An 18,021-nucleotide genomic window follows, 5' to 3' on the forward strand; every position below is an offset into this window, starting at 1 on the left:
TTTATCTCCTTTTGACAAAGCACAACTACCTAGTGCAGTTATCTTAGAACAGAGGAAATCATTTCTGAAGATCTATTTACTTAACTATATAGATAAATATAATCACATGGGAATGAAGAAACAAGTCACAGAAATGTTATTGATCAATGTAGAAGGGATAAAGTAAACAATTACTTTAGAAAAATTTAAGTAGAAACAGAGTTAATTAATTTTCTAGTTGTTTATCCTCTTTTAGTTGGCCATTGATCTCTGGACCTACTAATGATGCAGAATGGAAAAATTGTCTAAAAATATTTATCCCAAATCCTATTCTGGCACACTTTGAAATGTGCTGCCTATGACTATCACCTAAAGATATGTCTATCAACTTTCATAGACAAAATTTAAATGTTTTAAAGTAAGTCTAAATTCAGTTAAACATAAACTGGAACTCATTATTAAAACATTTAAATAAAAATAAGCTTTGATAAATCCTATACATAAGTGAATTTAAAAAAATAATGAAAAAAATCAATGGAATAGGTGTTTTACCTGGTAAACTCCAGGACATTGAGTAATTCATATCTTTCTTCCTGTCCAAGCTAAGAGGGAAAGAAAACCCAATAGCATTAAGAAGTTGTCTTTTTTGGCTTTTGTATAAAATGTAGCATTAAAATTATAATTATGCATTAACACAGAAAATGTTAACATAAATATGTTCTCTTTTGAAATACGTTTTCTTAACATGAACTTACAGAATCTATGATGACTGAATCAGGTGTTCTTCCAGTGAAAACAAAATTCAGCTGTTTCGCAGCTCTGACCAGGGCTCCTTCATCTGTTTCAAGAAAACATTTGATATTAGTGATTACCATGGAAGCTGTGGAGAAATGCTGTGGTTTAATAGACAGAGGGCTGGCTTTAGATTAAGGAAGACCTGGGTTAAGCTCTAGCTTGTAACATGTAATGGCCGGTTGACCATGGGCAAGTCCAGTTCTTGGTACACCTTAGGAGGTTAATAAAAGCTTGTGGTTGACTTAAGTTTTCAGTGTCATAGGCACCTCTCTAAAGTTTATAAGCACATGGGTCGAAGTGGCATGGCGGATAGAGGGCTAGACTTGGAGTCAGGGCTATCTAAGTTCAAGTCTGGTTTCAGACACTTACTAGCTATGTGACCCTAGGGAAGTCACTTAACCTCCTTCTGGTTCAGTTTAACAGCACCTGCTTCATAGGGTTGTTTTGAGGATCAGATATGTAAAAGACTTTGCAAACTACTTAAAACACTGTAAAAATATTAGCTATAATAACTTATAGAGGACTGATCTGTCTGAATCAATGGAGGGATTTTATATATGGGGAACTTGACCTCAATGAAATCACACATTTGAAGAAAAAAATCAAAATAATGATAAGAAACAACAAATACACTTAAAAATTAATATATTATGGAACCATATGGATTGACCAATATGTTAATATAAAAAGAGATTCTAATAAATTAAATATTTTTAAAATTAACCAAATATTAAGCAAAAAATCCTTTTTTGGTCAATTTTTGTTCTTGAAAATCTATATAAAATATATCTTGTTCTCACCTTAATAACTACTATATATTGCACATAACAATCTTTGGTGTTTGAGAATCTCTTAGGACTTTGGAGTCATCACTTTGAAAATGGACTGTTTGTTCCTGGGGTTATAGAATGTGTATCATATGGCCTTATATATAGTAGGTGTTTAATAGATGTTGAATTAATTTGGAAATGTGGGCTGGATATATTAATGCACCCAAAATATTTTCTGGGTTTCTGCTAATTGATGCTATCTCATATTATAATAACATCATGGCATAGTTGAAAGGGCATTGTTCTGAGAGTCATAAGACCTGAATTAAAGTGTTGGCTTTGCTATTGACCATGTATGATTTTGGGCAAGTCACTGTTTCTAACCTCGTTTCCTTATATGTAAAATTAGAAAATTGGACCAGTGGATTTGCAAGATCTTTTCTAGCTCTGACATTCTAATGATTTATCTCTTTGGTCACCTAAAGCGCATTTCTTGACCAGTGGCTTTAGAACTGAAGCTTGATCAATGAATACACTGACTAAAATGGCAACACTAGAATGAAAATGTAATATTAAGGGAAGGGAGCAAGCATTTATTAAGAGCCTACTATGTGCCAGGCTCTGTGCTAAATGCTTTACAACTATTTAGCCTGGAAACTATGGAATATGACAATATTTTAAAGGGCGCTAGTTTATTTTATGGAGTTTTATAAATCACCCACCATGTCAGTGTAGAACATACTATTCTCCAGACTGCTTTCTTAGAGTTTTGTGTTCGTAAGACTGGCAATGTAACCAGTTTTAGATTTAGAGTACTACTAAATCTTGAGTTACTCATTTGGTACCTAAGCTCTCAGTGACTACTAAATCACTATAATAAAAGCAACATCAACAAATTACCTTGATAATCTTTTCAAATGATCTAGTCTCTTCTCACTGAAACTAAGCTTAAAATACAAATTATTTGCTTAAAAACTCCACAATGGAAAGAGATGCACATGAGGACTGATTACTCTTGGGCAAGCAACATTTTCTTCCCAAAAGTTTTCTTGCACTGCCAGTTTATTACTCTTACCTTAAGTCTAGCTATTCATAAAGAAGGAATAAATAGCACGCTTATTGTTGCCTGTGTATCAGAAATTTTTTTCATTTTAGTGTTAAATTCATTATTTTGGACACTATATATAAAAACTGAACATAAAAGTTATGTGTTTCATATTATCAATTGTTTTAATTGGGTGAAAGCTTCCAAACTATGAAACAGAGTCTTTTAGTCTGCATAAAGTAGATTCTATTAGACAGTGATTATCTTATTTTTAGAAATGATATCAGTTCACTTTCGGAAAATAAATGTTTGGATAATCCTAAATCCTAGGAAATAAGATTTTATTTTCAAAAAGAACAATTTTCTAAGGTGAAAGTCCCAACAATTACTTAGTTGTTACCTGGAGATGCTGCTTGGTAAATAATCTTATCACCTTCTCGTTCTGGTACTGCTGTATGACAGACAGCCATCATTGTAAGAAATTCACATATAATTGGTGCAGTTGGCTAGAGAGAAAAGAGCAAATAAATAAAGCTGCTTATTATTTAAGTGTTCTAACTAACTAGTGATAGCAACATTTCCATCTTATGTCTTTCCCACGATTCCTTTAAAAATCAAGATAACTCTATGGGTTAAGTGAAAATTTACACTGAAGAAAATTAAATACAGAAATATTCTGTTTCTAGCAGGTTTTCGTTACAGAACTGACTTATTCAATAAATATTAATTGAATTTCTCATTATATGTAAGATAATTTGCTACAGTATAATGGACATAGGAAATATGATGAAGAATAAATACTGCCCTCGTGAAGCCTGTATTACAGTATGGGAAACTAAAGAGGATAGCTCAAAGAAGTCCTATAGACACATAATACCTGGATTTTGTCATGGCTTTTGACAAAATTTCACATGCTATTTTTGTGGACAAGTTGCTCTGAAATTCTATGATTATTTATGATTAAGATGGAGAGATGTACAATGGATAACAGTGTAGTTGGGTCAACTTGGAACTGCTGAAACATTTACCCAAAGAGTCTAGAGATGGACCAATATCAACCTAGAAGGACATTACCTAGGCGAAATGCCCTGGAGAATCTGTCCTGGCTCTGTTTTATTTAATATTCTTATCAGTGACCTGAATGAAGACTAAGGTGACATTTATAAAATCTGAAGATGCTAGGAAGCTGAGAGAGATAGCTGCAGACAGAGTTAGGATCTAAAAAGATCTCAGTAGACTGGAAAGATGGGCCAAATATAACATGATGAAATTTAACAGCAATAAATGTGAAGTCTTGCATGTGGGTTTAAAATCAATCGTCTAAGTACAAGATGGAAGACATATCAGGTGGAACACCATTTATTTATTTGGTCATTTCATATTTGGTAAAAACAAACAAACAAACAAACAAACAAACCTCAACCAATCCAATTTAGAGGTTTTGTTGCATTCCAAAGTCAATCTGAGTGAAAAAGTATGACCTAGTATGTGTGACCTTGTCAAGCTACTTAATGTAATCTTAGGCTATAAGGACAGCTGAATAGTGTCCTGAATGAATATAGCGATGCTCCCTGGGGTACTGTTTGTTTCTGGGTGTCATGTTTTAGAAAGCTAGAGTAGGTTCATGTGGGCAACCAGGATGAAAAGGTGACCTCACATTCAAGCTAAAGGCCTCGCTGAAGGAAGCAGGGAAGTAGGCCTTTGTAAGAGAGTACTTGGCAACCCTGACTCTCACACTCTCTCAACCCTACCACCCGTATCCAATCAAGTTCTGTTGTTTCCATATTTGTAACATCTCTTGTGTATGCTCCCTTTTCTCCTTTGACACTGCGGCAACACAGGGTTCAGGCTCTCATCACTTCATGAATGGACTCTTGTGATAGAGGTAATGAGGTGGCATAGTGGATAAAGCATGAGACTCGGAGTCAAGAAGATCTGGGTTCAAATCTTACTTCAGATACCTAAAGGCCTTGTGACACTGGGAAAATCACTAAAATGTATCTAAACCTCAATTTTGTCATCTTTAAAATGAGGAAATAGCACCTCTACTTCACAAGGATGTTGTGAGGATCAGATGAGCTCTAATATGTGTAAAATGCTTTACAAACCTTAAAGTACTATTACATTCATGACAACCAGAGTGGCTAGAGTGCTGGACATGGAGTCAGCAGGACATGGGTTTTAATCTTGCTTCAGATATTGGTTAGCTCTGTGACACCGAGCAAGCTATGTACCCTCTCTGTTTCCTCACCTAGAAAATTTGGAATATTAATAACTCTCTAGCCAGCACCTCACAGCGTTCTTAGGAAGTTAAGATCAATTCAAATGCTTTCTAAATCTACAGTGCCATCCAAATGCAAAGTATAATAATTATTCACTCATACATTTAAATACTTATTAATTGCCTGTGTATGGAGCATTGTACCAGAAACAGAGGGGGAAATGGAGTTTAGAACATACCTTTTTTGCTCTAGCAGAAATGGCAATAAGAAAGAACAACAACAACAATAAGAACATTTATATAACAAATTAAGATTTGCAAAGTGATTCACATGTCATTTCCTTTGATCCTCACAACAAACAACCTTGTGAGATAACTGCTATTATTTTATCCATTTTATAGCAACTGAAACTGAAAGATCTTAAGTGACTGGTCCAGGATCACACAGCTAGTAAGTGTCTGAGGCCAGATTTGAACTCGGGTCTTCCAGACTCCAAGCACCACTCAATATTCTACCCTATAGAGAGATTTTTCTCACACTAAAACAACAGATGGCTGTAATATATCACTCTACATGATAACTTCTTTAGAGAGCTACAAGTCGAAGAGTTACAATTTTGGGCAGTGGCTGCCTTCTGAGCTGGGTTTTAAAGAACAGTTAGCAATTAAACAGAGGAAGATGCTAAAGGATCCTTCTAGCCACGGGGAGCAATGTGATCCAAAGGCATATAGCAGAGGGGAGAGGGAGATGGGAGAACAGTTCCATTTGGCTGGAGCCTGTAGCATATGGAGGGTAGTCATAAGAGATGGTGCTGGAAGAGTAGAATTCGTGCCTCTGGGGGAGAAGATGGGCTTACAATTACAAAGTCTTTTCTTTTGGCTTCTTTAGCTTGAAGACCTAAGCCTTTCTCAGAAGGGGCTTAGACAGATTTCTTCGACAATGAGGCTACTCTTCTAACTCATGACAAAGTAGAACCCCTCTTATCTTTGAAAATTATCTCCACAAAATCTCAAAGAGTAAAACATGATTAGTGGATAAGAGGTGAAACAATATTTTCTATTTTCAGGTGTTTCAAGTTTTGTAATTTAACTTGCAGGGGATTAAATATAGAGAAAACCGAAAGAAACAATTTCTGAGTGAATCTGATTCTACTATCGGGAGATCAGAGGTTTTTTTGTGCAGATCTAGATCAGATATATGATTTGGGGCAGGTTAACTAATGTCTATGAGCTATTACATTCATGTTAAAAAAAGTCAACTTAACAAATACAAGTGGGGAGGCATAGTTAGACAGCAGTCGTCTGAAAAAAAGCAGAAGATTTTGTTGGGTTGTAAGCACGCTTACCAATATAACACGGTAGCCAAAAAAAGCTAACACAATGTTTGGCTCCGATAAGAGAATCAGTTTCCAGGGATAAGGAGAGCTATTCTTGCTCTACTCTGTCCTGGAAAGACCATATCTGCAGTGTTGTGTTAAGTTCTGGGCACTACAGTTTGAGAAAGACATAAGATGGAGGAGGGCAACCAGGACAGTCAAATCCCTTAAGTCCATGCCATATGAGGATTGATTGAAGAACATGGAACCTAAGGAAGAGAAGACTAGGGCACTTGAGATGCTATGACATGGGAAAGATTTGTTTGGTTGGCCTCACAGGGCAAAATCAGGAACAATGAGTGGAAATTGCAGAGGTGATTTCAAAGAGATCAGAGAGGCTTGATGTCAAGAAAAACTTTCTATCTTATCTAAAAGCAAAATAGGCTGCCTCAGGAAATAATGAGTTCTTCATCATTTGAAGACTTCTAGTGAAGGATGGATAACTTCTTGATCCAGGATGTTATAGAGAGGACTCTTTTTCAGGCTTGGCTTGGAACAGATGTCTGTCTAGGTCCCTTCCAACCCTGAAATTATGTGATTCTGTGAAAATAGTACTTATTATTTAGCAGTAATAAAGAGTTCCACTATTAATTCATGGAAGGTATTTTGAAAAAATAGCATTCTAGTTGTTGATGTTACAACACCAATTTATTAAAAACCAAACATTCTTTGCCAGTTTATTATTGATTCAGTAATGTAATTTCAAAATTTGTTAAATATGTACACAATGAGAAATTATTATATTCCCACAGATTTATTATTTAAGAAGGAATATACAGAGAAAGTAGTTTGTGCTTCAGAACACCTCTTTTATCATTTCTCATAAAAATTTTAAAAAATGTTTCCATGCCACTTACATGATTACTTTGGAGATTTTCCAGTAATGATGAATCATTAAATATTTTTTCTTCTCCAGGCTGTGAGCCCTGCCTAATTTGGGAGTGGGAGAGGAGGAAAAAGAGAGAAAAATTGGTTCATTAGCATGAGCATGGAACTATTTGTCACTCACTGTTCCCAAGACAATTAACTAAACTTCTATATCCAAAAACATTTAATAAGGCAAATATGATACTTGTATCTAATGATAATATTACAATATTAACAAAAAGTTATTTGCATCAAGAATAAGTGTATTAGAACCCAATATATTCAATGTACTAAAACATGAGTCGTTTTTGTAATCTGATGAAGATGAAAAGTACTCTTGCAGCTGATTTTACAGGTATAAAATTATGCCTAAGCAACATAAAATATAACAAAAATTAAGTCATTTTTAATTATCAGTAAAGAAATATAGGTCCTGAAATACAGAATGGCATTTGTGGTGCTGATTTTCTTAGAGCTGCCTTATTTACTTATTGCATATATGTGTGTATATATACATACATATATATATGCATACACACATACATGGACATTTATATTTATATTTACATTGGTTCACTCATCTGATATGGAAACTAACTCCACTGATGTAGTTCAATAGCTCATCTGTAATTCATTCTCTTAGAGGATTGTTTGCCTGCTAAGGGTACTCTGAACAACTGGGTGATTGGTCTATGGTCACACAGCTAGTATATGCCAGAAGCAGTAACTGAACCTAGCACCAGCTTAAGGTTAGAGCCTGCACTTTTGTAAATCATTCTCTAATTAGGTTTAAAGTGAGAGAGCATGTAAACTTGTTTTCCTCCCTTGCATTATAACCATAAATTGTTCCATTTGCCTGTGCTCAGAGAGATGTTACCCATGAACATCCTCCTTTCATTTCTGACATTCATTTGCTCTACTTGAGATTGTTGTATGGATTCTTAATATTCTAGAATCACTATGAGACCCTCTGAAAACTGGGACTGGTTCCTAGATGTTTTAATAAAGTCTGGACAATGAGAGTGTCTTTATTCTATACCAGATGCATTTATTAGAAGGACAAAAAGCATCAATATTTTTCATTTTGTATTATTTGTTGATACATTCTACAAGGATCATATGATGGCAATTTCCTTATTTATTCATATTTGTCATTCTCTAAGGCCATATAGCATTTCACTGCACGTAAGGATGACAGTCCACCCAGTCATGTATAAGATCACAAAATTTAAAGCTGAAAAAGACTTTAAGAGAAAATTGAGCCTTCTCAGATATTGAGGCCCAGAGAACTTAGGTGATATGCCTAATGTCACACAGGAAGCTAGTGGCTGAGTGAGGTGTTTGGAATCAGCTCCTTCCACAGGAAGAGAAGAAAGCTGCTTAACTAAAGCTTTGAGCAAATAGTTAAGTCTTTATACATTATATATGATTTTGCCTGTATGAAGACAGCAAGACACTTAGAAACAAATGAAAATTTTGTTATGGGAACTTTCTCCATGTTAGCTATTAAGAAAAAAAAAACAGGACCTTTGATTTCATCAGAATAGAGGAATTTCTTTTACCAAAGCCCATTGAAACCTGTTTAGCAACTTAGTGTTAGAGAATTGCTTGTGGGCTCAGGGTTATAGAACTAGTATGTTTGTGTCAGAGGTGGTACTTGGACTCAGATCTATCTGATTCTGAGGCCAGTTCTCTTTTCACTATGCCATGCTTACTCTCAAATGTGTATTGTACATAAACCAAATGTGACCAATGGAGGATTCCCAAGATGATCTGCTTTTATACACACTGACATACAACAGAGATAGAATTAAATTTTGATATTCAAAGAAAAAAAAATTGAATAAAGGATGGCAAACCATAAAAGCATATAGTTTATTGTTCATTTAAAACCGACAATTTATCTATTCTCTTCAAATGAGAGGAACAAATCCTGAAAGTAATAGGTCTTTCCCTGAAAACATCATGATGTGTCTCCAGGACCAAATAATTTAAATCTAGAAACTATGAGCAAGAATGTTTGATTTAAAATTTTTTTTCTGCTAGTTCTGCTCTCCCTGCAACTGGAAAAGAAAAAAAAAAAGAAAAATCAAAACTCTTGTAATAAAGATGTCTAACCAATGAAAACAAAACCACATATTGGCCATGACCAAAACAATGAATCTCATTTTATACTGTAAAAACAGGAGCTCTCTGTCAGATGGCAGAGAATATATTTTATCATCAGTCCTCTAGAACTGAGGTTGTTCTTTTTCATTGATCAAATTTCTTATTCTCCTAACTCTACTCCTTTCATGCTGCATCAGTTTATACAAGATTTCCCAGGCTGACATGGAACTGTCCTTTTTTATCATTACTTATTATTCAATAAAATTCCATTACATGATATACTATTTGTTGAATCTTCCCTAACTCACGGGCATCTCCTCATTTCTAGTTTTTGGCTATAACAAAATACAGTTGCTATAAATATTTTGTACCTTTGAGTCTCTTCCCTCTTTCTTTGATATTGTGGAGGCATAGACTTAGCAGTGGTATGACTGGGTCAAAAGATAGACACAGTATAATAACTTTGGCAGTATAGTTGCAAATTGCTTTCCAGAAATGCTAGACCAGGTCAAGCTTCACCAGTAACTCCTTAGTGTGCCTTTCTTACCATAACCCCTCCAACAAATGCTATTTTCCTTTTTTTCTATCATTTTGGGTGTGAGATATAACCTTGAATTTATATCTTCATAAGTGATTTGAAGCATTTTTCCAATATGGTTATTGATAGCTTGAATTTATTCCTTTGGTTATCAGACCTTTAACAAAGAAACTGCCTGCAAATTATTTTTTCCCAGTGAATTGTTTCCTTTTTAATTTCAACTTTAGTAGCATCTATGTCATAGAAAGAATAACAGTGGAATAGAGAGGAATCCATAGGGGAAAAAATTACAGGAAGAAAGGCAGAAATGATTCTCATGGTCTCAGATGACCATACACTAATCCGAAGAAAATGCATAAAGGGGATCATAGATCTTTATTCCAGGAGTAAAATACAACCCTACAAGCATCATTAAAACTTGGTAGAATGCAGCACTGAAAGCATACACTTTTTTATAAAAGGAACAGAAAGAACATTTAGCAAAGTATCATTGTATAGTAAGAAGATATAGATATGTGTAGGAATTCATGAACCTGCAGGAGGGGAAGTATGATGGAGGATATTTGAATAAGGTTAAAAAGAGAGAAATAGAAGCAATAATATGATTAGAGCACACCATAGAGATCAATGTGGCAGATGGACGAAATGAATGTTAAATGCTGTACTCAGATCTCAGAATTGGGATAAAGATGGAATAAAATTCAAAAAGAAGACTTGGACTATCTGGAAGCCTCTCTCTGCTAAGAATATAACAAACACTCAGCAAGTTCTTGCTTGCCTTGATGATAATTTCATCTCTTAGTAGTCAGAAGCAACAAAATAAATTGCTATCTTGAATCTGATTCTGACCAAGGAGGAATTGGTTACTGAAGTTGAGGTTACAAGAATCTTAGGAAAAAGTGATGAAGTCTAGAAACCCATGCAGAGACTCACCCATATTCCAGACATTCATAGAGAGGATTTCAAAATTCAGAGAAAAACTGTGTAGAATCCTATGGTCTAAAAGTCTAAAAGGAAAAGTCAATTTAAGAGGACTGGAAGATGTCAAGAACAAAATTCTGACAACACAGTCCCAAATTATTTTGATGAAGAAAATGGGGGGTTATCTATGCATAAAAAAATCAATGTGGCTGTATAGGAAATTCATTGGCATGTTAAGGTTTTAAAAAGATATGCACAAGAGATGGAAGTGAAGGCATATAACTCAGGATGGATCCAAGTGTTTCATAATTCTATCAATATGGCCTCATGAAGGACAAGTCAGAGTATGAGTAGAGGCTTCTCATAAATGCTAAAGACAATAAAAAAGGCTTACATTAAAACCTATGTTGAGAGCAGGAAGATGAACAAGGAAAGAATAGGATCATGGGATGGGTTCAACACCAGCCGTAGAAATACAGTGTGGCACAGTAGATAAAGTCCTGGCCTTGCAGGGTAGAATACCTGGATTCAAATCTTTGACACTTAATAGCCATATGACTACTAAGAGACTATTTAAGCTATCTAAGCCTCAGTTTCCCTATCTGTAATAATATATGTATTATCTACCTTACAAGGGCAGCTAGACAGTGCAATTGATAGGGTGCTGGGCCTGGAGTCAGGAAGACTCCTTTTCCTCAATTCAAATCTGGCCTCAAATACTTACTAGCTGCATGACCTTGGGCAAATCACTTAACCCTATTTGCTTCAGCTTCCTCATGTGTAAAATGAGCTGGAGAAGGAAATGGTAAGCCACTCCAGTATCTTTGCCAAGAACATCCTAAATGGAATCATGAAGAGTCAGACATGACTGAAATGATTGATCAACAACAATAAAATCTCACTTATAGGGTTATTATGAAGGTCAAATGAGATAATGTATAAATTATGTAGGCTTCACAAATTTTAGAGCATTATATGAATGTTAGTTATCATTACTACTGCCTGACACAAAAAATGTTTCATGGGTCAGGGTCAAAATGCTCTGTATTATTCTGTTCCACATTTTTTATCCATGACTTAGATGACAACATAGGCAACACAATTATTAAAATTTTAAAAATATATATGATAACAATATTGGATTCCAAAAGAAATTTAGAAAAATGAGCCAAATCTAAAAGGATGAAGTTTAATAAAGATAAATGTAATCATGCAATTGGATTAAAAAAAATCAAGTGCATAATTTCAGGAGATGTGGCTAGATGGCAGTTTCACATGAAACAGACTTGTGGATTGAGTGGTCTGGAAAGTCTAAATGAATTAATAGTGTGATTTAATAGCCAAATGAACCCAATATAATATTACACTAAATGAAGAAAGATCTAGGGTATGAAAAAAAGATGATAACTGTATTATATTCTGTTTGGAGTACTGTGGTCCATTATAGGTACTACATTTTAAGAAGGATATTAACAAGTTGAAAAGGTTCCAAAAGGGCTTTTGAGATAACAACATGACTCAATACTGCATCACAAACTGGTGATTGTTTAGTACAGTGAAAAGAAGAGGTGGGGGATGTGAAGGGGATGATTGTTATCATTAAATATTGAAGAATTGTCATGTGAAAGAAGAATTAGACATAACTTTTCTGTCCTCAGAGGACTGAACAAAATCTAATGAATGGCAGGTAAAGTGGGGAGAATTTCAGCTCAATACAAGGAAACATATTGTAATGGTTAGAAATGCTTTGACAGAGAATGAGCTACCTTGTGCCCATCATTAGAAGTCTTTAAGCAGAGGCTAAGTGGCCACATCTCAGGGATTCTGCCAAAATGAACTCAGGCTTTTCAGAGGGTGATTGCCTACTTGAATTTTAGGTTCATTCCAACTCTAAGATTCTATGATCCTATATAATAAAAGAGAGGGCAGAGGAAATTTAAATAACCAAAAGTCAAGAAATTACATGAATTTGAATACCAGCCGTTACTAGGCAAAACAATTTGAATATTATTCAATAATAAAAGATATGGTTAATTTGCTACTTAAAAATAGTCAAGTCCCTGAGTTCAAAGGGAGATGAGAATTGCTGATATACTGAAAAAGACAAAACATTTTTAGACATGCCTTTATCCTAGTTAAACCTTGGATATTTTGATACTTTAAAAATATATGATTTTATTGTGAGTGTTAGTAATTTGTCCATGGATGCAGATTAAAACGAGACCATCTTGTCCTACCTAATTTTTCATGTTTTTTCTCCTCTAAATCTATAATGGATCCATCTCATATTTGAGGCTTTATTCCTATTCTTTTTGCATGTTTGGCATATCATTTTACCTTTCCAGCTGTCTCCTGTCTATTGTTTCCATCTTTTTCTGGTACCATAAAGTCATACTAACATCCCATACCACTTTGCCCCCATACAAGTAGGCAGTGACTAGATGATGCCATCTGCTAATAGCAGGCAATAGTTAATAGTGGATTGCATCTTTCCATTGTCTTTAGATTACATATAACTTTAATTGAAGTGGGTTAGTCAGGCTATAGTCATATAGGTTACCAGTAATAAAGGATCACCAGGAGAATAATAGTATTAAAAAAATAAACTTCTGTGGTGATGAGACTGGGGTCAGATTACAGCTGAACTGTGAAATAAAATTCCCAGTTCAATATTAGGCTGGCATCCCATAATTTTTATAAAAACATTTTAAAGCATAAAATTTTTGTACATCAGAAACTGATAGATGGATTTAGACATTATAATATATGGTATATAGTAGAAGTATAGTATGTAATATATGGTATTATAGTAAGCATTTTCTTCCAGCACCAACAGATAATTTTTTTGGTGCAACAAAATGTCTATATTATAATTGAAAAAAAAAAAAACACCACTTGACACACAATATGTGTGTATATATGTATATATGTGTGTGTGTGCATGCATGTGTGTATGTGTATGTGTGTGTGTGTGTGTGTGTGTGTGTGTATATATGTATATATGTTGGAACAAGATATCAGAGTTAGAATAGAACCTCAAATTGGACCTGTTAATTCAATATCTGTACAGCCAACCCAGTACAACACTATACCTGAATATCCAATACTATCTATAACATGCCTGCCAATTGCTCATCCAGCTTTTGAAGACTGCAAATGAGAAGGGGCCCATTGCACTATCCAAAGCAGTCCACTCCATTCTTGGATAGCTGTAAAGCTTAGCAAGTTTTTCCTCACACAGACTGACACTACCACTCTGAACCTTTTGTCCATTGTACCTATCCTCTAGGATCAAAAAGTTTTGACCTCTAGGGTCAAAAATAAGTCCTAATCCACCTTCCATAACAATTGTGAGATGATTTTTAACCACTCATCAAAATGTAGTACATTTTAATAAACATTTATATTCATGTTTCTGACAGATGGTCAAATAATTATGTTCTATATTTTATTATGAGGAACAAAAATGGTTGAGTATAATGATTGGGAACCAGGGAGGCAACCTCTCATGGGCCCTTTCTCTTCACCTCTGCTTCTTATAATTCCTAGTTTCCTTTAAAGTTCACCTCAAACATCAACTCCTACAAGAGGCCCTTTCTGATCACCTTAGCTCCTAATGCTCTCTCACCCACAAAAATTACCTTCCATATATTATGAGTATGTATATCTATCTATCTATCTATCTATCTATTTACTTGAGTACTTTTTGACAGACAATACTAAATGGTATCCCTGAGGAGTGGGAAAGAAGGTTGGATAAAAGTATGCACTTACATATACATATATATAATTTTATTATTAAAGTATTAAATATATTTATATATTAAAGTACACAATTATATAATTATTTTTAATTATAAATACAATATATTTATAAATATAATTAGTTATACAATTATATATTAAATTATAAAATTATTAGAATAATGTATCTATAAATTACATATTTATATACAAACATACACTTTTCATAACATATATATAAATAGTTACTATTTATTTCTGGTAAACCTGCATTTCAATTCAAACTTAATTTGTTAATTTAAGCTAATTTATTATCTGCTACAAGGTATAAAGTCCTTGAGGGGATGGACTATTTAATTTTTCTTATTAATTTTTCAATTAATCTCCAGCACTAAGCACAGTGCCTAACACATAGTAGGAACTTAATAAAGACTTGATTGATGAGTAAATAAATATTTATTAAGAAGCTACCACCTACTCCGCACTGTGCCATACATTCCTGTTCCTTATACAACAACACAACAATTTCACATAGTGGATAGAGACCTGGTACTGAACCTGGGAAGACCTAGGTTCAACCTCCCATATACTGGCTGGGTAGCACTCAACATGTCAAGTAACCTCAAAGTGCTCTAGGCAACTCTCTATGACTAGAAGTTACAGAGAAGGTGCCAACCTGCAGCGATAGGGTGAGTTTCCTCATGTTCCCTGTACCAATGTAATCACAGATTTAGTCTCTATTCCTATCTGTCTCTGCTATTCATACACTGCTTTATAAAGCAGTATCCTTTATTTTAAAAAGCAGTACTTTATATAACACTCTTGCACACTTGGTGGAGCAATTGTCCCACACCCATGAAATCACAGGTCTGGTCCTTATCATGTCTTCTGCAACAATACAGAACATAAGTGTTGGAGGACATATCATCTATATCAGTTACATGAAATATAAATATGTTTGTATTTTATCCAAATAAAGGATAGCTATACATAATCTGACAGTTTAAAAACCAATACCTTAGATCTCATAGGTGTCAATGAGTACAAAATTTCAGAACCTGAAGTATAACCTTTTGAAAATCCTCTATGTTGGCAAATCTTTGTCCTTTAAAGATGATTATTTATGTATTTTCATCAGCAAAAGTCATTTGGAGCCATGACTAGTATATAAATAAGATGATCTCACTAACCAATACTGTTTTTGGCCAAAAAGAAGTTAAGATTACATGAGAATGGGACAGATCTTCTTGTGTAGCTCCAAAGATGTCTCTGAAGATAATTCTCAAAGAAGGTTCTGAAAATGACCTGAGTAATGACAGCCCCTTTGGAATAAGAGCCTCAACCTCTCAAGGTGAGGTTTTTGAAGTCTAACAATTGTTTGTATTTATGACTTTTAACATGTTTATTAAAAATTCACTCTCAGTTTTTCATAGCTGTACTTCATATATATGAACATAGAATTAACTAGGGATCCAAACTACTATATATGGTCAGGTGAAAGAGTGCAATTTCTATAGCATAGAATGACAAATAAGCTCAAAATATGAATGAGAAATGCAAGAGAATAAGGACTTGATTGATGAGTAAATAAATATTTATTAAGAAGCTACCACCTATTCAGCACCATACCAACCATTCCTGTTCCTTATGCAACAATACAACAATTTTACATAATGGATAGAGACCTGGTCTTGAACACAGAAAGACCTAGGTTCAACCTCCCATATACTGGCTGGGTAGCACTTGACGTGTCAATTAACCTCAAAGTGCTCTAGGCAACTTGCTATGACTAGAAGTTACAAAGAAAGTGCCAACCTGTAGCGATATTTTGCATTTCTTATTGTGATGCTATTAAAAATACACAGACACTAAAAAACTAGCCACCAAAGACTCAAAGCAATCTATCTGGAAGGTTACATTCCTTAATTACTTAATTCTTCTTGATAGATTTCTACAAAGTTAAAGTAGGTTGTATAGGTATGACAACATGGAAATTAGGAGAAGAAGTCTTATTTATAACCAGAAATAAAAGGAATTCTAAATTTTCAAAAATGTAGTAAGATAAAAATAAAGCTAATACCACCAAATCCTAAAGAAGTAAGATCCTAAAACATACAAAATAAGAAAAAATGCTTAATCAAGGGTAACCCATGCATGCTATTGCAATGACCACTAGGGGTCCAACTAGTATCATGCAGATCCTGTGTGCATTAGAAAACAAACCTAAGAACTGATGATTTCCCACAAAAGGCACCTAGCACAGTCATTTCCTAGTGCTATGTCCTTTACTAGGAGCTAATATGATTTTGAAGTAGGCCATCTACTTTTAAAACTTAATATGCACCTAGAAGAATGGTTCTGAAACTTTTTTGGTCTATAGATCATCTTCAGTATGATAAAAGATACCATGGGCTACTAATATACTATTTGCCACTGTAAATAACACACACACACACACACACACACACACACACACACGTACATCTCACTAGAATTAATGGAAAAAATGGTATCAAGGAGCTATTCTATTTGGTTTTTTTAAAAAATTAAGCATCTTAAGTAAATTCATTAGAAACAATTCCTACCCCACAAAAATTCAGACTGATAATACATGCTTTTCACTGTAATTAATTATATCAAAAAAAGCAATATAACATTCAATCACTGGTTATGGACCTAGAAATGCTATTATAATGAAATTTAAAAAGAGCATGGACATAAAAATTTCATAAACATCAACAGCACAAGAGAAGAACGGCCTACAGATCAAATGGTGAAACTTTGTGGAACAATATACTTCGAGAATCATTGATCTGGAGAACTTTAGGGCACAGATCAAAGATATAACTGAGGGATGGGAAAAGAGGACTGAGTAAAGGTACATACTTTTCACTGTAATTATATCTCTCTCTATATTATATATGTGGATATATATATTGTATATATAAAACTCCAGTATAACTGAGTCATTGGCCATATATCAGCTTCAAAAGCTTTCATAATAGCCAATTCTGTTGTAACTATATTCAACATAATAAACTCAAAGGACAGCAGAGTCACGGTAATGTATGACATGGTTGCTATTTATTTCTAGTAAACTCTGCATTTCAAATCAAAGTATTTCAATTACCTAGACATATTTAAGAGCTATTCTATTGTAGTGCACCTGAATTTTAACTTCTCATTCGGAACATTTCCTGGAATATACTGGTTCTAATCAATTGCATATATCTACTATGGATTATTTGTGTTCAAAATGTACTGGCCTTCCTAAAGGAAGGTCTCAGTACTGACTCACTATTAAGAACACGCACTTAAGAGTTATGCTCCCAATAAACATTGCTGACCTTGCACTGAGCCATCAGCAGCCACTAACACTCATCCGTGTCAGAGCCAAATGGAGAAATCTGCAGAAAGACTGAGTTTAAGAAGAACATCTGTGGCCACAGAATAGACCCAAGTTAACCGGGTTCAATAAAAATCACACTTATGACCTTGGCCATCAGAAGTGAGACTTGGGAAACTGAAATTATACAGTGGTTATACACAGGCAAAGGGATAAGGAGTGAAGCTGTCATTTCATTAGTAGAGGGAACTCCTAAATGAGGGAGCTCCCATTGCATTAACCGATGTAAGTTGGCTCCTTCTCTGCTTCG

At 34.4% G+C, this 18,021-nt stretch overlaps 1 protein-coding gene across 4 annotated transcripts in view; it reads right to left on the minus strand.

The window, feature by feature from the left end:
• The window catches only part of ATP8A1 (ATPase phospholipid transporting 8A1), a 287,178-nt gene that overhangs the window by 149,291 nt on the left and 119,866 nt on the right, over nt 1-18,021 (minus strand). For all 4 annotated transcript variants that reach the window (XM_027836226.1, XM_027836225.1, XM_027836228.1 and 1 more), the window contains 4 exons: nt 7,044-7,116; nt 2,990-3,095; nt 735-817; nt 532-581 (listed from right to left, as the gene is read on the minus strand). In XM_027836226.1, coding sequence (XP_027692027.1) covers nt 532-581; nt 735-817; nt 2,990-3,095; nt 7,044-7,116 — 312 coding nt within the window. The remainder of the gene's footprint in view (nt 1-531; nt 582-734; nt 818-2,989; nt 3,096-7,043; nt 7,117-18,021) is intronic.

Source organism: Vombatus ursinus, unplaced genomic scaffold, assembly GCF_900497805.2.
Source record: "Vombatus ursinus unplaced genomic scaffold, bare-nosed wombat genome assembly UNPS02014818.1, whole genome shotgun sequence".
Lineage (NCBI taxonomy): Eukaryota > Metazoa > Chordata > Mammalia > Diprotodontia > Vombatidae > Vombatus > Vombatus ursinus.